Source organism: Schistocerca americana, chromosome 5 (assembly GCF_021461395.2).
Source record: "Schistocerca americana isolate TAMUIC-IGC-003095 chromosome 5, iqSchAmer2.1, whole genome shotgun sequence".
Taxonomy (NCBI): domain Eukaryota; kingdom Metazoa; phylum Arthropoda; class Insecta; order Orthoptera; family Acrididae; genus Schistocerca; species Schistocerca americana.
Window position 1 is genome coordinate 517,641,213 of NC_060123.1, and position 23,849 is coordinate 517,665,061.

Here is a 23,849-nt window from a genome sequence, read left to right on the forward strand (position 1 = left end):
TAGATACCTGAGATTTTATTTTTTTAATGATTAGATGCCTTTTTTTTCGGGAACTTACCATCATAGAGCAGTGAAATTTACACAACTTACAGAAACTGGGCTGAACATCAACGATGCAGAAGTACAGTTTAGTGCTGTAGAAATTATGAATTAATAAAGCTGGAATATGTGTAAAAAATTTTACAACTTGCAAAAAATTCTCTAAAAAATAAATTATGCAAACGACTTATCTACAAAAATAGGTTAATGGAGAGAGACTCTTCCTTCATCAGTCATTAAAATTTTACAACATTATCGTGAACTCTTTACTAGACAAATGTACCTAAGATTAACAAATTTAACATCGTAAGTATGTAATGTACAATCCACCCTTCAATGAGGCCATGTGCCACTTCACTACCCCGTCTACATTGGGCTACTTGCGATGTCTCCTCAAGTATTTCAATGTCCGTGAAGTCTTCCAAATGTGCTCGCTGTGCCATTCAGCTTCTCTCGGTTTCTAATTCTGAATTCTAAACGCAAACAGTACCCCACTAGAACACAGAAGACCTCTGCAGACAAACTAAATGGTCTCGTACTGTCACATAATATATGTCACTTGTTTCTGTGTACGCAATTCCAGTTTACTCCAGACGTGTCGCCATCATATAAGGTTTACGGAAATCTCTAGTAAACCTAAAGGATATTTCTCTACGTAAGCAAATAAGACCTACTAAAGCATAAAATATGACCTGCGTGGTCACTTCAGCTGTTGTTCACCATTTAAATTCTGCTTCTTTGTTAGCTACAGCCGCAACAGAAATTCGGGTTCACGCTAATGCAAAGACCGATGTGACAGAAGTTGTGACTGACATCCTCATGAGCAGACACTATCCCATTCTTATGTGTTAACTGCCAAGCGTCTGTGCAATCTCATGGGTCGACAGCATTTTGATTGTGATCTGGCCATTTCACGAACAACGATACCCGCGGTTGCCCTTTATGCTGCTCGAGACGCCCGAACGGTGATGGTACAGGGTTTCGTCAGTCATCCTTTCATGTTCGGAATTACCCGTAACGCAAACATTCCTCTAGAATCCCCCCCCCAACCCCCCCCCCCCCCCCCCCGCCCACAGCTATCCGCACAACACCGATACATTTTCAGAGCCGGCCGCTGTGGCCGAGCGATTCTAGGCGCTTGAGTCTGGAACCGCGTGACCGCTACTACGGTCGCAGGTTCGAATCCTGCCTCGGGCATGGATGTATGTGTGATGCCCTTAGGTTGGTTAGGTTTAAGTAGTTCTAAGTTCTAGGGGACTGATGACCTCAGATGAGCCACATTTTCAGTCACAAAGGAATTACAGACACTGGCTGCGACTGGGCATCAAATAATGAAGAAATACCTAGGAATTACAATTACGAACAACTTAAATTGGAAAGAACATATATAAAATGTTATGGGAAGGTAAACCGAAGACTACGTTTTATTGACAGAACACTTAGAAAATGCAACAGATCTACTAAAGAGACTGGCTACACTCCGCTTGTCCCTCCTGTTTTGGAGTACTGCTACGCGATCTGGGATCCTTATGAGATAGGATTAACGAAATACAAAGAAAGTTCGAAGAAGAGCAGCACTTTTTGTACTATCGAGAAACAGGGGAGACAGTGTCATTGGTATGGTATAGGATTTGGGGTGGACATCATTCAAACGAAGGCAAAATATTCTCACGAAATTTTAATCTCAAGTATTTTGTCTAGTATGAAATTACAGACCACTGAAATATCAAGCAGGAACATTTTCCCACCGACTGGTGTGTGTGACGGAATAAGTAGAGCGCTCACCTGGACGCGCGCCTCGCTGAGGTCGAGGCGCATTGCGAGCTCCTCGCGGGTGAACACGTCCGGATACTGCGTCTTCTCGAAGGCGCGCTCCAGCTGGTGCAGCTGGAACGTGGTGAAGGTGGTCCTGGAGCGGCGCACCTTGCGGGGCTTGGCCTCCTCGGCGTCCGCCTCTGCCGCGTCCAGGTCTCCGGAAGTCGTCGAGCCGCTTTCCGCGCGGCCGCAGTCCGTCTCTGCAACATGTCATATGGTATTATTTTTTGGGGTAATTCTTCTGATTCAAAAAGGGTATTTTTGGCTCAAAAACGGGCTGTTCCAGCTATGTATGGTGTAAGTTCGAAAACCTCTTGTCGACCCCTATTCAATAGTCTGGGAATTTTGACATTGCCCTCACAGTATGTATTTTCTTTAATGTCGTTTGTTGTTAGCAATATTAGCTTATTCCCAAGAGTTAGCAGCTTTCACTCAGTTAATACTCGGCAGAAATCAAATCTGCATGTGGAATGCACTTCCTTGACTCTTGTGCAGAAAGGAGTGCAGTATTCTGCTGCATCCATTTTCAATAAGCTACCACAAGAACTCAAAAATCTTAGCAGTAGCCCAAACACTTTTAAGTCTAAACTCAAGAGTTTCCTCATGGTTCACTCCTTCTATTCTGTCGAGGAGCTCCTGGAAGAGATACAAAATTAAGCAAATTCCAGTGTACATTTTTGATTTTCTTTATTTAAACTAACGACTTGTCGCCTGAATATGTTTCTTATATTTCATTTTATCTGTTTCTACAATCGTGTTATAATTTCATGTATTGACTCGTTCCATGACCATGGAGACTTCTCCTAAATGTGGTCCCACGGAACAATAAATAAATAAATAAATAATAAATGAACAAAGCGGGAGCGCTCAACGTGACATACAGTAGTAATCAGACTTCATATCCCGATCTCCAGAGGGCAAGAGTGTGCTTTCATCCCTGAGACCAGGGAACGGCCTCTGGCCTCCACAAGAGACCATATACGGGGTGGTTCTGAACTATACCTCAAAATACCAAAGACAGGTATAGGGGATCTAAATACACTACTGGCCATTAAAAGTGCTGCACCAAGAAGAAATGCATAGATCGTTAGAAATCAGTACCCAGAACAACCACCTCTCGCCTTAATAACGGCCTTGATATGCCTGGACATTGACTCAAACAGAGCTTGGATGGGGTGTACAGGTACAGCTGCCCACGCACCTTCAACACGATAGCACAGTTCATCAAGAGTAGTGACTGGTGTATTGTGACGAGCCAGTTGCTCGGCCACCATTGACCAGGCGTTTTCAATTGGTGAGAGATCTGGAGAACGTGCTGGCCAGGGCAGCAGTCGAACAATTTCTGTACCCAGAAAGGCCCGTACAGGACCTGCAACATGCGGTCGTGCATTATAATGCTGAAATGTACGGTTTCGCAGGAATCGAATGAAGGGTAGAACCACGGGTCGTAACACATCTGAAGTGTGACGCCCACTGTTCAAAGTGCCGTCAATGCGAACAAGAGGTGACCGTGACATGTAACCAATGGTACCCCATACCATCCCGCCGGGTGATACGCCAGTATGGCGATGACCAATACACGCTTCCAATGTGCGTTCACCGCGATGTCGCCAAACACGGATGCAACTATCATGATGCTGTAAACAGAACCTAGATTCATCCGAAAAACTGACGTTTTGCCATTCGTGCAGCCAGGTTCGTCGTTGAGTACACCATCGCAGGCGCTCGTGTCTGTGATGCAGCGTCAAGGATAACCGCAGCCATGGTCTCCGAGCTGATAGTCCATGCTGCTGCAAACATCGTCGAACTGTTCGTGCAGATGGTTGTTGTCTTGCAAACGTCGCCAACTGTTGACTCAGGGATCGAGACGTGGCTGCACGATCCGTTACAGCCATGCGGATAAGATGCCTGTCACCTCGATTGCTAGTGATACGAGGCCGTTGGGATCCAGCACGGCGTTCCGTATTATCCTCCTGAACCCATCGATTCCATATTCTGCTAACAGTCTTTGGATCTCGACCAACACGAGCAGCAGTGTCGCGATACGATAAACCGCAATCGCGATAGGCTACAATCCCATCTTTATCAAAGTCGGAAACGTGATGGTACACATTTCTCCTCCTTACACGAGGCATCACAACAACGTTTCACCAGGCAACGCCGGTCAACTGCTGTTTGTGTATGAGAAATCGGTTGGAAACTTTCCTCATGTCAGCACGTTGTAGGTGTCGCCACCGGCGCCAACCTTGTTTGAATGCTCTGATAAGCTAGTCATTTCCATATCACAGCAACATTCTTCCTGTCGGTTAAATTTTGCGTCTGTAGCACGTCACCTTCGTGGTGTAGCAATTTTAATGACCAGTAGTGTAATAGATTTCGTATAGGAATGTGTGTGAGCTAGTGAAATTACAGAGCTAGCGTGTACAGCAGTATGAATCACAGGGAACTGGAAAGGTATGTAAAGAGAAGTGACATCAGAAATTTATTAATAGTTTACAAGAGGTGCTATCCACTACTAGTAGTAGACAGGGTCCAGACGATTCCTGACGTTTCGACTGAAGTGGACTGGGACTCCATCGTGCTGGAACCACATTCGTCTGTGGACAGCTAGGGGAACATCGCCCAGAAATTCGGATAAGGCCTCCTGTAGGAAGATTATGTATGTGTGGCCAGTTAAACGGCTAGGTAGGATGTACCGTTCTACTCAGTTACTGTGCACAATGCCTTCCCACAAATTAATGGAAAACCTTTTTTGGTAGACGTGTGTATTGTGCTATGTGAATTACCATGATCCGGCAGGTGAGAACTGCAGATGACCTACATACCCAACAGCGTACAAGTAGCTTAATCAGTAAATAAAACATCTGCAGGGAATGTTTTATTGGCTGCAGTCTGCTGTAGATACCAAAGAGCAAAGCTGAGACGTGGAAGATAAACGTCAGGGATCATTGCTTGGACACTCTGTAAATTGCTAGTATGCATTTCCTCTTCATGTGAAGTCCTCAAATTTTAATGGCTCACACCTAGGGCACGTTCTACAGCTCTAGAGCTTCTCCGAGGATTATCCTCTACTGTCTTTAATATACTTTCTTCCATTGAATGAATTCTGTGATATCTTCCAATGCCAGTTCTATTCTGGCGTAATCACAAGAGCCGGAACGAAGATGAGGAACTCAAGACCAGAGAAGGTGGCGAAACGACGTCGGCCAGTGGTGCGCTGATTAGGACCGCATCATGAAAGGAGCGACACCTGCAAGAAGTGAATGCAAGCGCCGCTCCTGACAGCCTCGGCCGGACTTTAGTGAGCCATATCCATTTCTGAAATTAAAATTTGTGGTAAGGTCTTATGGGACCAAACTGCTTCGGTCATCGGTCCCTAAGCTTACGCACTACTTAAGCTAACTGAAACTAACTTACGCTAAGGACAACATACGCACCCATGCCCGAGGAAGGACTCCCACCTCCGACGGGAGGAGCTGCGCGGACCGTGCAAGCTGCCTGAGACCGCGCGGCTACCCCGCGCGGCCCATATCCATTGCTTGATTGAGCATTGTGTATAGTAAGGATTCGGATTTATGTTGCACGTCGCCCATCGCTTGCGACACCTTTGTACATTAAAGTTAAGTATTGTCAATCTGCTTTACAGGAACAAAACTACTAATGTTATTTGCTTGAATTGTTGTATAGCATTCCGAGAACGCAGCATCCGTTAGGCACCCTATACGAGATGAGTGGGCAAGACCCAACGAGTTCCACGCCTGGAAACATAAAAACAATCCACTCGTGCGTAACTCCCGATGAAGACGCTGGAATGTTCGGCGATCTGACTGATTCGCTCCCTATATATCCTTTGCGCAGATAATCCATTTCCTTGTGCAGCCGCATACATGAAACGCATGTCGTCCAGTTCTGCATTGGTGAAACGATGCATGCTGCTCGAGATCCGTGCGGGAAATTATGAATCCAGCTAGCGAAGCGCTTTTATACGTCGCACTCACCAGCGCTGTCTACCGGATCAAGGCAGCATTACCGCACACATATTCTTATACGACATCTGCTTATTTCGGTCCCCTCTACCTCTAGTTGCATTTCTGATATACAATTTAGGACCGCGCTGTATAGGACCTAGTGAATGTAGTTGTCAGTAACTTATACTGGACTTAGCGAACTCGATTCACAGTGACCACTGGGTTTTTTTCTGCCGTGGAGAGGTTCTGGTGCCAAAACGGAAAACACCTGAGTAAATATACTACGAACGTGACAAGCAAGCCGCTGAGGTGAGATGAAATCGAAAGGCTTCCATTAGGCTGACAGCGTGGCAAAATTCATCTCTGCTGTGTGTTTACGGTAACTACTCACTGTACACTTTAAAACAGTAAGTGCATGAGGTTATCACGACGTACTCTGTGTTCTGTAATTAGATCATATGTATTGCGAATACATAGAAAGAAGGATCCTTTATTGTATGATTATATGATAGCGGAACAAACACTGGTAGCAGTTACGTCTGTAAAATATCTGGGCGTATGCGTGCGGAACGATTTGAAGTGGAATGATCATATAAAATTAATTGTTGGTAAGGCGGGTACCAGGTTGAGATTCATTGGGAGAGTGCTTAGAAAATGTAGTCCATCAACAAAGGAGGTGGCTTACAAAACACTCGTTCGACCTATACTTGAGTATTGCTCATCAGTGTGGGATCCGTACCAGGTCGGGTTGACGGAGGAGATAGAGAAGATCCAAAGAAGAGCGGCGCGTTTCGTCACCGGGTTATTTGGTAACTGTGATAGCGTTACGGAGATGTTTAATAAACTCAAGTGGCAGACTCTGCAAGAGAGGCGCTCTGCATCGCGGTGTAGCTTGCTCGCCAGGTTTCGAGAGGGTGCGTTTCTGGATGAGGTATCGAATATATTGCTTCCCCCTACTTATACCTCCCGAGGAGATCACGAATGTAAAATTAGAGAGATTAGAGCGCGCACGGAAGCTTTCAGACAGTCGTTCTTCCCGCGAACCATACGCGACTGGAACAGGAAAGGGAGGTAATGACAGTGGCACGTAAAGTGCCCTCCGCCACACACCGTTGGGTGGCTTGCGGAGTATCAATGTAGATGTAGATGTAGCTTCATTCAAAAACTTTCGAAGTTTCGAGATCGCTGGACTCAGTTGTGCAACAGGGCTCTTGATTCCTTGTCAGACGTGTGAAGTTTATAGTATCTGAAGCGAAGTCATCCAGTGAAAGCTATGTGATAACAGGAGTGGCCAAGGAAGTGTTTTACTCCCCCCGCTACTCTTAATCTATAGCAGCCGGTCGCTGTGGCCGAGCAGTTCTAGAGGCTTCGGTCCGGAACCGCGCTGCTGCTACGGCCACAGGTTCGAATCCTGCCTCGGGCATGGATGTGTGTCATGTCCTTAGGTTTGTTAGGTTTTAGTAGTTCTAAGTTCTAGGGGACTGATGACCTCAGATGTTAAGTCCCATAGTGCTTAGAGCCATTTGAACGATTTGAATCTTAATCTGTAGCGAACAATTTGAGCAGCCCTCTTAGATTTTCTTGCGGGTGATGCCGTCGTTTCCTTTCTACTGAAGTCGCCATATGATCAAAAGCTGTCGATAAGTAATTTAAACAACGTATCTACTTGCTGGAAACGGTGCTATACTTAGGGACCACAATTACGAAAAACTTACATTAGAATCACGAAAAAGAAAATAATGTGGGGAAGGTGAAACATTTATTACATGAAATGCATCAAATTTATAAGGGACTGACGATAATGAAAATTTGCCCTGTATCAGGACCTGAACCTCGATTTCCCCACTTTACGTTAGCGGACATCTTATTAGCTTTGGCTATTCGTGCACGACTCACAGCCGGACACAAACTTCCACAGTTTTTTGATGTTGCTGAACAACTCATACAATGATTATTAAATGAACACATCACCATATCACTGTATCGTTATTTATTTAGTTACGACCCTGGTTTCGACTTTTATGCCATTTGCAAGTGATGGAGTTTATGTCATTAACATATGTTGTAGGACATCAAACTCAAAATTGGCCATAAATTAAGAAAAATATTCGCTTTCCACGAAATATCAGATGTAAAATCATAATCTTGTAAAAAGAACAGTAAGTAATAGATACTGATTTTACATCTGGAATTTCGTGGGAAATCATCTGACATTTCGTGCGAAGTTATTATCTTTTATTTACTGATCTTTTTACAAGATTATGATTTTGCATCTGATGTTTTGTGGGGAGCGAATATTTTTCTTAATTTATAGATAATATTGAGCTTGGAGTCACCTGAAAGTGCCGACACTTGGGTCGTAATTAATTAAACAACAATACAGTCAAATCGCACTGTGTTCATTTAAAAACTTCCACACGTCGTCGTTCCAGTGTCACAACCTGTACTCATACTTCCACATTGTGTAATTCCCATATATGGGGAGGACTAATTTAACTGAAAATTCGCTGCTCCGTATCGGCAGATAAATATGACATTGCAGCGCCTGTGTTGATAAGAACGATGTAGTGCAGGAACTTCAGTATTGAACGATTTATTGGTAAAAACCTTAGAAGATTTAGTAAAGCTACTAAAGAGACTGCCTACACTAATTCGTCCGTTCTCTTCACGAGTACTATTGCGTGATATTGGATCCTTAACAGATGTGATTGACAGACGACATCAGAAAAGTTCAAAGAAAGGCAGCTCGTTGTGTGTTACCGTAAAATACGGAAAAGAGTGTAACGGATATGACAAGCGAGCTGCGTTGGCAATATTGAAACAAAGTCGTTTTCCATTGCGACGATGCCTTTTGGTCCCGAACATGTAAAACTATTTTTTCACTCCCACCTACATAAGGAGAAATGACTATCGTAATACATTAAGAGCATATGAGTTGACACAGAAAGAGTTAAGGGTACATTTTTCTCACGTGCTATTCGAAAGCGGAACAGTCGACAGATGCTCTGAAAGTCGTTCTGGGGAACCTCTGTCAAACACTTGAGTGTTTTTTGCGCAGTAATGATGTAGAGGTAGTTGGTTATGACAGACCACCACCTTCAACAGAGTAACTAATTTTATTACCGTTTATCGATATTTAATTCAGGCTAATTCGTAGACATACATTTAAAAAAATTGAAACGTTTATTCTATAACTTCAAGGACGCGAAATAGCTCACGATACCAAAACGGTAGCAGAACTAATGGTCTTCGATCCCTTTTCCCGAGTTGCCGAGATGAGAAATAGATAGCCTAACGTCTTCAGCATGTGTAGTTCCCATTATTACAATTCCGAGCATTGGAGAGACGGAGAAACGATTTATGCTCTAACACTATGCAAAAAGAAAAAATAATGATGCTAGAACTAAACGTAGAACGGTATTTAAGTTTTGTAGCTGGAAATTGGATGAAATGTGAAATACAGAAGTGATGAGAGATGGGAGAAATATTTAAGAAATTCTTAATGACTTTTTATAATGCTAATTAAAAGTTATTCGTCGTATCTACAAGGCAGACGACGATGTTCAGAGCTCTGAAGCTGCAGATATGTAGCATATGGAATCACATCGTCTGGAAATGTGTCAGAAACTAAAGCTGGAGTCTTCTTCAAAATAATGTTTTCCAAATAATGAGGGCTGATGACGATTACAACACAAGACCATATTAACAGATAAAATATTGTCCGACGAACTACAGCAGTATCTGGCAGATAACGTCAGACTATGACAAATAGGACAATACCGGCAACACGAGTCAACAAAGAACGAAACAAAAAGGTTCAAATGGGTCTAAGCACTATGGGACTTAACTTCTGAGGTCTTCAGTCCCCTAGAACTCAGAACTACTTAAATCTAACTAACCTAAGGACATCACACACACCCATGCCCGAGGCAGGATTCGAACCTGCGACCGTTCATAGCTGTAAGAACACCATTTTACAAAAGGATGCGTTCATCGCTGAAACCACTTACATTAATGCGAGAATAAAATGTATTTAATTTATTGTCTCCCTAAAGATTAACTGCATTCTTTTAAAAAATGCAATCACGTCTTGTACAAGACACGTAAACAGTGCAGTTTAGCATATTCCTCCAGTATGGAAATATTAACATACAACAAAAATCAGTTAATTGAATACGTGCTTATAAACAGATGGTATTATAGCTACCAACAGGAAAGAGAGAAGCTAGACCTATCGCATTTGGCTGGGGAGATTACAAGTTAATACCCTGTAGCAGGAACTCTGAAGTATGTTTACCCAGTTAAGAAGTGGCAAGCCGATTGCAGCATTCCTAGACAGCCATCTTCTCTGTTATTCAGTTCTATATTTAGCATCCCGAAAGGACAGATGCATTATTTGTGGATTCCAAGACAGCGCTGCAATTTTCATTGGTAATTCAGACACCCTACGGCTCCAGAACAGCAAGCTCATTCTTGTAAAAGAAAGCTGGGTTAAGTTACTAAAGCACCTTTTGACAGCAACAAGTAACGAGAGCAGTTATCTGAATTGCTTCAAAGTGATAATTTTCTCTTAAGCGTCTCTCATTACAATGAGTTAGCTTTAATTTAACATTTTGAATGGTGAAATTCTTTTGAAATATATCTTTCGGGCTAACTTGGAACCTTACAGAACTACCACGGAGCAAAATTTCGCTATCGCCCTGAAAGAGAAAACTAAGCAGACAACAATTCAAACAAATATATAAGCTTTGTATTTTATTTTGATCCTTTCTTACTTATTATTGTGTCTGTAGCTACAGTCACTTGCTGTCCAACGATGCTCTTTGTTGACGAAAACTTGGTCGACGTCAATATAATAGCCAAATTTCATGTTCAAATATGAAATTTGAAGTAGCGATGAAAAAATGCAGCTATAAACAATCGAAGTTACCGAGTCATGTGCAGTTTCTGCTGTATATAATGTCATCAGGAAGATATACAAGTAAATATTTAGTTCAATTTATTGTCAAAATGGGCAGGCAAATGACTATACGCAAATTCTTCGCAGCCAGAACCGCATTCTTTCCGATGGATGACTTCGTCCACAGATTCTATCTCCGTATTTGGAGGGAACAGTTTTGAAGCCGCTTGTTTTCGTAAGTCACACTACATGAAAGTTACTAGGTGGCCCGTGTTTCCACATCCAGTCCTTACCCGTATGAGCAGGCCGTCGTACCCTCTACGTCGTCCTCTTAACAGAAACTTCTTTCTTTTCGATCCAAATTGCTGGTAGTATCCACTTATGATACTTTTCCTGAGTATTAAATTTGTTTTTGTGCTGCGCTTTACACAATATAGTACACATTATGTTCCTCAGTGAGACTGAAGTTATCTTTTTGTGCAAAATTATCTTGTACAACTGACTGGTATTGTTTCTGGCGTAGAATCAATATTTTAAAGGGCGTTAAACTGAAAGCGACCATATACTTAAGGAAGTCTTTATTGATTCTCAAATTATGGACAGATTTACCAAAACTGCATTCTCGTACTGACCATATAAATCTTTATTATTTTCCCAGTATCACGCTTCATGTTTAATTCCAACGAATGAAAGACAGATGTATTTTTCATGTCCACGATAAGTCATACTTTTGTCAGTTATCTGGGAAAACACTATCCATTGAGAACAAGCATATCGTTGGCGTCTCACAGATTTTAATACCGGAGCAATGCGGAAAAGGGTCTGTTAATTATTCACCCTCCGCCCGTTCCTCCAGCCAGCAACGTGGCCAATAGAAGATATTGCAACAGCAACAATCGAGGGAAGGCTTTTTACCTGCGTTAAGTCGGCATTCAAATTTCCACTTAATGAAGCAGCAATGCGCTCATCGCGAAAGCTCTAGGCTTTCTGTGCAGCGCGACCTGCATCATTGTGAAGGACAAAAGGGAGCTCGTTCCCCCTCCCCACACACACACACACACACACACACACACACACACACACACTTTCGACTGAACGGCAGCCACGTTTTAATACACGACAAGAAAGCAGGTCAATAGCAGAGAACAGGAGGCAGCTTAACTTCTGCTCAGCGGTCCTTTTTGAGAAACAGAAGGGCGGGCAGGACGCACGCTCACCCACAATGGCACAGTTCTCTACCCTCCCTTCCTCCCCTCCCCCTCCCCACCCCCCGCACACCCCTCACGCACCCAGCAATCCTCCTCTGCTCAACCAGATTAGTTCTCTCATTGCGTCCTCGGGCCACGACCTCCCACGTAGACGTCGCTGTATAATTACCGCCATATTAGCCCATTACGGTCGCATTACGTGGACATGCGCAGTGGCCGGCAGTTCTGGGAATGGTTGACGCGAGGGGGTGGGGTGGGGGGGGGGTTGTTGAGGGTAACGGTTAGAGGGTGACCACGCCTGGTGGCCATACGCTGGACCAGAGAGGCACCGAATTCGCAGCAGCGTAGCTCCCGTGGCGTTTATCCGTCATTAAACCAGAATGGGTGGGTGCAGCACACAGCGCACCCCCCTCCCTACACCGGTAATTCAATAGCGGGCTGATCAGCCGATTGTGTGCGACAAAGTATCACGTTGTAGTGGAGTACTTGTCCGCTACTTTGTCACTGGAACGGTGACCATCTGTCCTTTGTGAGCGCCCGACTCATTCTGCACTTTGGACTCCCTGTCTCTTGCTCTCGTGACTCCATTCGTGTTTACGCTCGGAAACCGGCATGCGCTGCTGGCGAAACCTCGCGGTGTTGCGTGCTAAGAGATCAGCTCATACTGCCTTCCACACCACACCCGCTGATTTTGCATAACTCTCGTTGGGTCATAGTCTTTCTGACAGCCATTATAAAGCACCACACGCATAGAAATCCATACTCTCAAGTAACAAGCGAATTGGAAGCGATATGCAGATGCTATTGTGTGCGACCGACTGCAGACGACCTACCTGGCTATGTTACATGTGTAATGAGGCTGTGCAGCCAACTGAGAAAACCGCATGGGGGCTGTTGGAGAACTTCTGTGAAAGGTAATTTTTTCCAGCTCCAGCGTATGAGGTCGCACATACCTCCAAGTTTTCAACAGTTCCTGATTTCATTCAGATGTGACACAGCTCAAGATAATCTCTGTTTCATGGAGTCCACATACTAGCCACAGCAGAATTCAGCGATTTCAATAAATGGTGTCAAAACTGAATCCAACGAAGTAGCTCAGTGCTTAAGACAAATGCTGTGCCAGCAAACAATGGGGTTCACATACCCATCCAGTCATCTATCTTGATTCACGTTTTCAGTTGTACTTAATATCTTGCGGCCTCTTTTCCCCATATCCTTATCCAGTTAACCCTGTACGGTATCTCCTACTACTAAGTAGTTCCATTGCAGTGTTACATTATGAAATATAACTTACCTTTTGAACCCGAAATTCTCTTTCCGCAAATCAGGTACGAATGAACAACTTCAAGAAATATAAAATTTTATGAAACATAATTGTCGTTAAGCAGTTTACCTGCAAGTTGTTAGGCATTGCCCCGAGGAGAAACACACTGTGAATCTTAAAATACAGACTGAAAGTCAAATATTTCCAATGATTACTGTGGAGTCGTTATACAGGATGGGCTAGAAGTCACCATACCCCGGTAACACTTGTGTAGTAAAACCTATTATGCAGCTTGGAAACTATATTGCTTCTTATCGACTATTAAAATTCATGTTCACATGTTTTCGGAGTCACAGTCGAGTTTTAATTTGTAGCCACGGCAGATGTGAGTGGTCATAATTAAGCTATTGAGGAACACTTTGTGACAAGTGAGTGAGTGCACGAACAACACACAGGGCAGACCATGAGACATTTGAGAGAATTGCACGGTAGATTTAATAAGGCTCCTCCACGAAAGGCAACACTTCTGGGTTGGGGAAGAAGTGATTTTGCTTTTGGCAGTGTTAAAGACAGGGCGCAGATTGGAAGTAGTCTCTACTTCCACTGGACAACGTCCTATGAAACGTGTTTCGGAATTCAGAACAACAAACCGAAGTCACTTGAAGGAAGACCTTAAGATCAGACCTTTTAGACCGACGTCCGTAAATGGAACGAGCGCGTTTTAGCACGCCGTGCTTTGTTAACTCTATTTCCAAATGCATTAAACTGAGCCCAGGCTATGCTTTCTGATGAATCTGCGATTTATCGCAGCTCACGTGCTATAAATATAGTCGTTTGGGCCAAAGAGAATCCTCATTACACAGTCGAGTTAGAAATGGTAAGGGCAGCGATGACATCACAACGACTGTTTGGACCGTACTTTTTTGAAGGGACTGACTGGTGTATTCGAAGGATTCTTGATTATTGCTCATCAATCTTGGAACCTTATCTGCTACGATTAATAGAAAAGACAACGAAAATACAAATAAGAGAGACGCGTTTTATAACGGTTTGATTCAGAAAGCACTGATGACTAAAATTACAGTTTCGTAAGGGTACGTTACAAGAAATTCAGACGTCATTTCCACATCTGCATCTAAATAAATACTCCTCAAGCCAAAAATGGCTCTGAGCACTATGGGACTTAACATCTGAGGTCATAAGTCCCCTAGAACTTAGAACTACTTAAACCTAACCAACCTAAGGACATCACACACACCCATGCCCGAGGCAGGATTCGAACCTGCGACCGTAGCAGTCCCGCGGTTCCGGACTGCAGCGCCAGAACCGCACGGCCACCGCGGCCGGCACTCCTCAAGCCACCGTACGGCGCTTGACGGAGGGTACTCTGTACCACGAATAGTCAATTCCCTTCCTGTTCCATTCGCGAATAGAGCTTGGGAAAAACGGCTGTCTGTATTAATTTCCCGTATCTTATCTTCGTGGTCTTTACGCGTTGGTTTCAGCAGGATCGTTCTGCAGTCAGCTTCAAATGCCGGTTCTCTAAGCTTTCCCGATAGTTTCTCTCGAAAAGATCGTTGGCGTCCCTCCAGGGACTCCCATTTGAGTTCCCGAAGCATCTCCGTAACACTTGCCCGTTGTTCGTATCTGCCGGTAACAAATCTAGCAGCCCGCCTCTGAATTTCTACTACGTTTTCCTTTAGTCTGACCTGTGCGGATCTCAAACACTCGAGCAGAACTCAATAATTCGCACTCGCTTCCTATATGCAGATTAACCACACTTCTCGAAAATTTTTCCAGTAAACCGAAGTCGATCACTCCGCTTTCCTAATCCTCACATGCTTGTTCCATTTCATATCGCTTTGCAACGATAGGCCCAGATATTTAAACAACGTGACTGTGTCAAGGAGGACACTAATAATGTTGTGCTTCCAATCCTCATTAACTTACATGTTTCTACATTAAGAGTTAGCTGCCAGTCATCACACAAAGTAGATATTCTGGCTAAGTCATCATCTTCGATACCTTCCCGTACAGTACAGAATCAGCAGCAAATGCCTCGAGATGACTGGGTGTTTTTGTTATCATTTTATCATAATTCATTATTGTGGCGAGTTTGGACTGAGAAAAGGTTGGGAATTTGTATGGTGCCGGCCGCGGTGGCCGTGCGGTTCTAGGCACTTCAGTCCGGAACCGCATGACTGCTACGGTCGCAGGTTTGAATCCTGCCTCGGGCATGGATGTGTGTGATGTCCTTAGGTTAGTTAGGTTTAAGTAGCTTCTAGGGGACTGATGACCTCAGATGTTGAGTCCCATAGTGCTAAGAGCCATTTGAACCATTTGAATTTGTACGGGCGCTGATAGCCGTGCTGTTGAGATCGTCGTCGTCGTCGTCGTCGTCGTCGTCATCATCATCATCACAACCGTACAGCAGAGGAACAATTCGGAGATCACGACTGTATTAGTAAGACACAACACCCTGTCACTGAGTAGCATCTGTGAGAATCGTTTTCAGACACTGATGAACTGACTTGCTATATGGTCTTGCTAGAAGTGAAGGATGGACAAACCCCATGTCTATGTCCTCTGACACAGTGATCATTCGACACCCGTTTATGTACACGCCTGAACTGCTGACAAGACAGACAAACAATTATTGTCCAGTTTCCATACTAAAATCTTTTTCCGAAATATTCCAAAAATAATATACTCAAGAACAGTCGCACACTGGAGTGGAAACAATTTACTTGCCATGCCACAGATGGTATTCCGGAAAGGTTGCTCGACTGAGAATGCTATTTATACATTCACTCATCAAATAGTACAAGCTTAAATAATGATATATCGCCAGGTGGTATTATTTGTGACCTATCAAAGGCCTTCGATTGTGTAGGTCATGATACTCTTAGAAAAACACAGAATTTTTTGGAATCGGTGGCTTTACACACAGCTGGTTCAAAATGGCTCTGAGCACTATGGGACTTAACTGCTGTGGTCATCAGTCCCCTAGAACTTAGAACTACTTAAACCTAACTAACCTAAGGACATCACACACATCCATGCCCGAGGCAGGATTCGAACCTGCGACCGTAGTGGTCGCGCGGTTCCAGACTGTAGCACCTAGAACCGCTCGGCCACTGCAGCCGGCACACACAGCTGGTTTGAATCATACTGGACAAACAAAATGCAAAAAGTTGTTCTGAGTAATTCATACCATGTAGGAAAGGTAGAAAATTTTTGCGACTGAGTTGAAATTATAAAGAGAGTCCCCACAGCGTTCAAGTTTGGGTCCACACCTATTTCTTATAAATGTGAATGACTTTCTGCAGAACGATACTAGTGCAATAATAAATCCCATTAGAACGAAAGCAACGGAAGTAAATGGTTATTTCCAAAAAACTGTTAAGTGGTTCTCTCAAAATGGACTCTCCCTAAATACTGAGAAAAAAACACTACATTCAGCTCTGTAAAACAAAAACAGTGGTACTAGCAATTGACGTAACACATGAGCAGGAGTCAGGAAGTATGGCAGAATGCTTCAAGTTTCTAGGAGTACATAAAGGTGAAAACATGAACTGGAGCTGAGTTTCTCAAACAATTAAGTTCAGCCATTTTTAATCTTCATATAATTGCCAATCTCGAAACCAAAAATATAAACCTCCTGATATTTGTTGCATATTTCCACTCAATAATGTCGTACGGAATAATTTTCTAGGGTAGCTCATCACTTCGGGAGTAGGTACTGAGGGAGAAGGTACTGATTGCACAAAAGCAAGCAGTAAGAATAATACGTGGTGTTCACCCACGGACGTCATGTAGGGTACCTCGGTAACGGCCTAGGCATTTCAACTGCGCCTTTACAGTATATATTTTCGCTAGTGAAATTTCTCATAAATAATCCACCACAATTTGAGAAGAGCAGTGATGTACATACCTACAACACTAAAACGTAAAATGTCCTTTATTATCCAATCTTAACGTTGTCAGTGGCTGAGAAGAGTTCAATATATAGTAATAAAAACTTTTGATAATTTGGCCAAAAACATAAAATGTGTGACATGCAGTGAAGCAAGTTTTAAGTCCAGTTTAAAATTATTTCTCACGGACGACTCCTCTCACTCCACTGAAAAAATTCTACGTAAAAACTGGTAGTAATACAAAAAATTTAGTGTAGTTGCGTGAGTAGGAATAAAATCATAATGTGTTCGCTGATTTTAACACTAATCGTATACACATATCCTGTAAACTGAGTCGTTCCACAACACTTCGATAAAAGAATCGTTCATGTGATCTGTCGAATATGTGACTAGCTAATTAACTGAACTAGACAGACAACGCCACCCCTCGTCATCTTCCTATCCGCCGACGGTGTGTACGTTTACGAAGTTAAACTGACTTCCGAAAATGTTTTCTGGATGCTTCACTTTTTTGTCAAACAGTGCCTTTGCAGGAAAAGCATGTGTCTGATAATCCACTGGAAAAATCCTGATAAAATATACTCGCTAAAAGACCCTTTTCTGAAACAAGTTCGATTGATTCTACAGCATTCTTTTGCCAGTTTGGAATCCTTACCGGGTCTAATTAGTAGAGGTGTCAGACAAGTTAAAAAAAGATCCAGGTGCCTCATCATAGAATCACTTAGTAAATGTGAGATACTATTTAGAGATGATATTCACAGTGGTTTATTGTTACAACACAACTTTCGATCTTGAGTATTTTCGCTTCATTCGATTGGGATGTCAACTTTCACAAACGTAAGCGTATTAAGCAAGTGCCAGTATTCCCAGATATATTGTTTGTTCTCGAAAACAAATGGTTAACATAACACACAGTTTGGGCGTCTGATTTCCATTCAGTGGGCACGGATGCGATTCCCGCCTGGGTCGGAGATTTTCTCGGCTCGGGAACTGGGTATTGCTTTGTCCTCATTATCCTTTTATCTTTCTTCATCGATTTGTAAGCTGTCAAATGTGTTTGGCGGCCGAACTTCCCTAGATTGGGTCTCCTGTCAAATTGCATACAGTCATCGTCATCATCGTCATCGGGCTGTCTGTGGGTTAGCAGCGTATAGATCCAGGCTGAACACCGCAGAGTCGCAGTCGTTCTGCATTTGCTGTGTCTGCGATGCCTGTGTGCGGTTCCCGCGAGACGGCGCAACGCCAGAGGCGCGACCAATTACGCAGCCTCCATCTGAATGAGAATGGGCGCAACAGCGTGTGCCTAACGCCACGGCCGCCGCCGCCTCGGTGGGGCGTCGCACTGCCGGGGGAGGCGGTCGGTCTTCAGGAAGCTGGGGCAGCGAACGTCCTCTAAGGCGTCGTGTCCTTCTGCAGTATCAGGAGACGACTAGAAGGCCCACTGGACATTCTACTGCGGAAATCGTTAGGAAATTCAGTATTTCCAGATCCACAGCGTTAAGATTGAGTCGGTAATACCGAATTTCAGGCATCACCACGGACAATGCACGGGCCGACGGTCTTCACTTAACTACTGAAGGGTTGTCCCTGCCGACAGCCAAGCATGAATAACAGCAGAAGTCAATGTGGGACCCGTTATGACAGCGGGGCGAAACTTGGTGTTAATGGGCTATGGCAGCAGACGACCGACGCGTGTGGCTTTGCTAACAGCACGACATCGCCTGCAGTGCCTCTCCTGCGCTCGTGACCATGTCGGTATGACCGTAGAAGACTGAAATACTGTGGCCTGGTCAGATTTCTGTTGGTAGGAGCTGACGGTATGGTTTGAGTGTGGCGCAGAACACACGCACGTTGCCATGGACCCAATTTGTCGACAAGATACTGTGCAAGTTAGCGGTGGCTCCATAAGGAGTATGTAAATGGAATGGTCTAGATCCATTGGTCCAACTGAATCGATTATTGACTGGAAATGATTGTGTTCAGCTACATGGAGACCATGTGCCCCCATTCAACGATGTAATTTTGGTATGTGAAAATGCACCATGTCATTGGGCCACAACTGTTCGCGATTGGTTTGGAGAACGTTCTGGACAATCCGAGCGAATGATTTGGCCAACCAGATCGCTCGACATTAATCCCGTCGGACGTCTAAGGGACGTAATTAAGAGGACAGTTCTCGCTCAAAATCCTGCATCGGAAACAATTTCGCAATTACGGACAGCTGCAGAGGCAGGCGATTTCCAACGAATTGTTGAGTCCATGCTACGTCGAGTTGCTGTAGTACGCTGGTCGAAAGAAGTCCGACAAGATATTAGGAAGTATCCCACGACTTTTGTCGCCTCAATGTAGCTGCGAAGGGACCTGCTTCCGTGGCCGACCTCACCAATTCCCGCCATCGTTGTGGCGCTCAACGCTGAGGTAACGCGATTCGAATCCTAGTGGCGAATGAAATTTCTAGTGCATGTATTTGGCGGGTATGGAGAGGAGATGAGGTGGCATCAAGTCCCTGATTACCCGTCTTTGCTGAAGTGTCTTTGATTAAATTCCAAACCTTGCCACAGTGTCTCATGAAGTGAGGATGTGTGATACTGTTGGTGGTGATTCGTCTATCGGATGGTTTCTTTAAGCTTGGCGGCCCCTTTAGTGGTATTCGAGTAGAGTAGTAGGCTACGTGCCGGCACTGGATTACGCCCTCTTCTTTCTATCACCATCGCAACACCACCACCACCATCACCGAACACACATCCATTACATTCAGCCACAAACAAGAACTATACGCAAGACACACGTCTCCCATATCTATCAAGTAAATGGGCAGTTATACGGGGCCAAAAAACTTCTTTCCTATTACGCGGTTCAACCTTCCCCTTGGGAGTAGCCGACAATGCCATTCGTCTTGGCTGTTTTGTTTGCTATGGATTATTTTCGAGTTATTCAATGGCTGGTAACCGCCGATTATCTACGAAGAAATGTTGATTACAAACAAGACTGATTCAAATACAGCCACACGTGCACCATGGCTTTCATCACCTCATCGAAGAGTCAACGTGCTATTCCTTGCTTGTTCTTTTCGTTTCAGGTTGCCCCCAGATTTCATCTCTGAAGAAAACCACTACTTCCGGCGTGGAAACGACGCAGAAGTTCCTCACAGGGATGGAAGCGACTGTCTCTTATTTCATTAGTCAACTGACATGTCACCCGCCTTGTGCGTACCTTGTTGAATCGCAGCACATAAAGAGCAATGTCTTGAGAAATTGTGTCCACTTGCAAATATGGCTCTGGCTGGTATCTGACGAGAAGTAGTTGCTAATATAGAGGCGCAAAAGGTTTGTGTATCTTGGCACGTCCCTTTCATGATGATCCGCCACCATCAGCTAGTTTAAGTCCACGAAGAGTTTCTTACTTTCTGTTCCACTTCAGTCAGAACGAAAATAAACCTGGTTTTGCGTATGGCAAGCTATGTCTCTTGATCACCCGGAACGTTCAAAATTGAAGAAGAATGGCCACCTTGCCATAAAGAGGCGCGGTGTACGTCTAACTCCTTACGCATACTGCGCACGGGCGTTTCAGTATCTAAGTACAAGCTCAGGAAATGGGACATCGTGCAATATACACTCACTGTGCGAATGTGGGAAGGAACCAACTTCTAGTCATCTCATTAAGTGCCGCCTTTTGTCAGGATTCGCGCACAAAGTATAAGGAATGCTGGTCACAACTTTTATAAATACTGTATACCGCATAATTATTTGAGTATGTATACGTGTTTTTTGTAGTGCTTTATATCGTCCTTTTTTAATATCTTTTTTTATAAATTGTAAATTGGTTAATTTGCCGATGTGTATTTCACATTCTTTATATATAGTACCCGTTTTCGTAGGTGTTTCTGACAGGAGTAAAGAAGACGGACAAGATCGTGCGCTGAACAAATACTAACATTCAAAATAGTGGCTGTTTCGTTTACATCAATACTCTCGTTTTCCACCACAAGTTCTTTCGCTACGGCAATGATTGAGTTCTCCGTTATGCGGTGTGCCTGCCACGGGCGCGGAGCGTCTTCGCAGACGTCACGTGTAATCAAAACCTTCTGCACCACTCGCATTTTTGCTCCAAAGTGAGCTACTTCATCCTTATTTTCTTTCAGTATCTCCCTTACCTGAAAGTGGCGCTCGGCGAACTTCTTACAACTGCTCCAACACGGTGCAAGTCGACAGTGGGGCACCTACTCTTTCCCGTGTTGCAACAACAGGTTGTCAACGTTGGTCGTTTGTCGAAACAACTCCTGGGAACTGCCAAATCGATAGTATAACTTTTAGCATTTATAATTTACTTGTAGCATTTTAAATTCAATCACCCTCGTTGAAAAGCTCACTTCAGCTCATCGATCGCTCGATTTACATTGACTTGTCAGTTTCTAATGGCAGTTACCCAACCGGAGACAATTACTACACGTTTGTTACTATTTCAATGTAATGAGTCTGTGATAAGCAAATTCCCAGATCGGTTCATCTTGGTTCCAAAACGTTAGCTACTAGAACACTAATGCAATAGACAATACAACTATCAACTGCACTTTCACAAAACAGTAAATTCTACCATAATTTTAAATTAATAAGCTGTTACTTGAAGTGTTGAGAACAAATGATTAATTTCGTGTTGAACTTTCTAATCATGGAAGAATATGGCTGAGAATGGCAATACTTAATGGAAAAGGAAGAGGATAGTCGAACGGTCATTTTCTCTGCTTACAGAAGAGATTCATTTAATTTTCTGTTTCTTGAGTGGTTACGCTTCTGAACAGTAAACTATCACATCACTAATACGAGTAGATTCGATACATATGTAACACAACAATTTCCATTATTTGAAGCAATAAAACATGAGTTGGTTTCATGCAGTCAAAGTTAAAACTGAAGCATCACATCCGCTAACAATGTGGGAAGCAGATCAGAGGATGAAATATTTGGGTTCAGCCTCTCATTGACAACCCAAGATCATTAGCAAAATAACACAAGCTCGGATAAAACAAGATTGTAGAAGGGATTCAACAGCGATGTCTTACGATATCCACGGAAAACCTAATTATGGTCTGTCGGACAGGGATTCGAGCTACGCTGAACAAGAGCGCCGTCTCCCCATTCTGAATATCAGCTCTAACAAGTGCTGTGTGCAGCTACAATGTTTTCTTTACTGTAATTGCTCATCAAAGCAATAAGAATAAAAAATGTTACAAGTTTCAAATAGCACTAACATTGCGACAACACTAGGGTAACACATAAATCACTCATACATTTAGAATATATTTATTTACTCTTTAATTTCTTGATGAATGTTTTTGACCACCAATAAATTGTTTACACGCCTAACGCGTCACGTTACACGCTTGCATGAGACGAAACATAACTCGAAGAGACAAGATTGTCGAAAGAATTCGACCGCGTTCTTTTCACAGGAACCCTTTCGGCATTTACATTAATTAACAGAACGGACAGTTTAGTTGTGAAAACAGAGAATAGCCTTACAACTCCTAACTCTCTTGTAAAAACAGTGTGTATCGCCGTCGATAGAGTAAGCTTTACCTAAATCGATGACACCTCTTCTTTCGTTCTTTCTAGCAAATACACCCGTAACCAATTTTATATTCCATCACACTGTTAATAGCTTGTTTCCGGACACACTGCCGAGATGTTTCCATTTTGAACAAAAATACTTCGACGACCGACCCAGATGTCTTGTCATACAGGTTGGAGACCAGGCAGCGAGTACACGTAACAGCGTAATTTGCAGCACTTGAAGGAAGGCTGGATCCGTCTTGGAAATACTGTATAGAGGATGGAGACAACAACTGGGCTGGCAGCAGCGTAATACGCCGCTCTGCAGCCTACAGATGAAGTTGAAAAAACATAATGAGGAGAAACAACAATAAACAGAGATGATAAAATAGTGACTGTTTGAAACTGGTACATGGAGAAAAGGTTGTGAAGAAAACATAGAAACAAAAAGGTCAGTGATGTTGATTAAAAACATTTAGGAAATAGACAGGCACAACTGAAAAACTCGGCGACAATCCAGTTTCTGTTCATAACACTAAAAAGGGGACGCACATCACTGAACACTCACGCAAAATACTGCACTATAGAGTACGAAGGAACATGGGTATGGGGGGGCATGGGGCTCGGCTCGGCTCAGCTCAGCGCCCTGGAACACACTATTAATGAACCGCGCCGACAGAACCTGAGAGATAACACCGGACGCAATGTTAGAGGACTACACGTTAAGGCTTTAGTGCTATCTAATTACGAGGGGCATTCAGTAAATAATGAATACATTTCTTTATTTGATACTTTCGGTTGACTCCCCGTCGGAGGTTCGAGTCCTCCCTCGGGCATGGGTGTGTGTTTTGCCATTAGCGTAAGTTAGTTTAAGTTAGATTAAGCAGGCTTAGGGAGCGATGACCTTAGGAGTTTGGTCCCATAAAACCTAACCACAAATTTCGAATTTTTTTTCGGATGAAAAAAGCGGGATTTGTTATGGGACGTCGTGGAATATTCCTGCTTCAGTCCCTATAGTTTCATGAAGTTCCGATAGATGGCGATGCTGTGCGTAGCGTTCAAAACGACGTTTGTGAACGAGGTGCGTTCCAAGCACAGAGCGGTCATTGAGTTTCTTTTGGCAGAAAACCAGTGCGTAGCAGATATTCATAGATGCTTGCAGAAACTCCAGGGACAGAGAACAAATGCA

At 43.6% G+C, this 23,849-nt stretch overlaps 1 protein-coding gene across 1 annotated transcript in view; it reads right to left on the reverse strand.

The window, feature by feature from the left end:
- The window catches only part of LOC124616480 (retinal homeobox protein Rx2-like), a 162,569-nt gene that overhangs the window by 62,186 nt on the left and 76,534 nt on the right, over positions 1–23,849 (reverse strand). Inside the window, exons 3-4 of the mRNA XM_047144790.1 lie at positions 3,653–3,684; positions 1,825–2,052 (exon numbers count right to left, since the gene is read on the reverse strand). Coding sequence (XP_047000746.1) covers positions 1,825–2,052; positions 3,653–3,684 — 260 coding nt within the window. The remainder of the gene's footprint in view (positions 1–1,824; positions 2,053–3,652; positions 3,685–23,849) is intronic.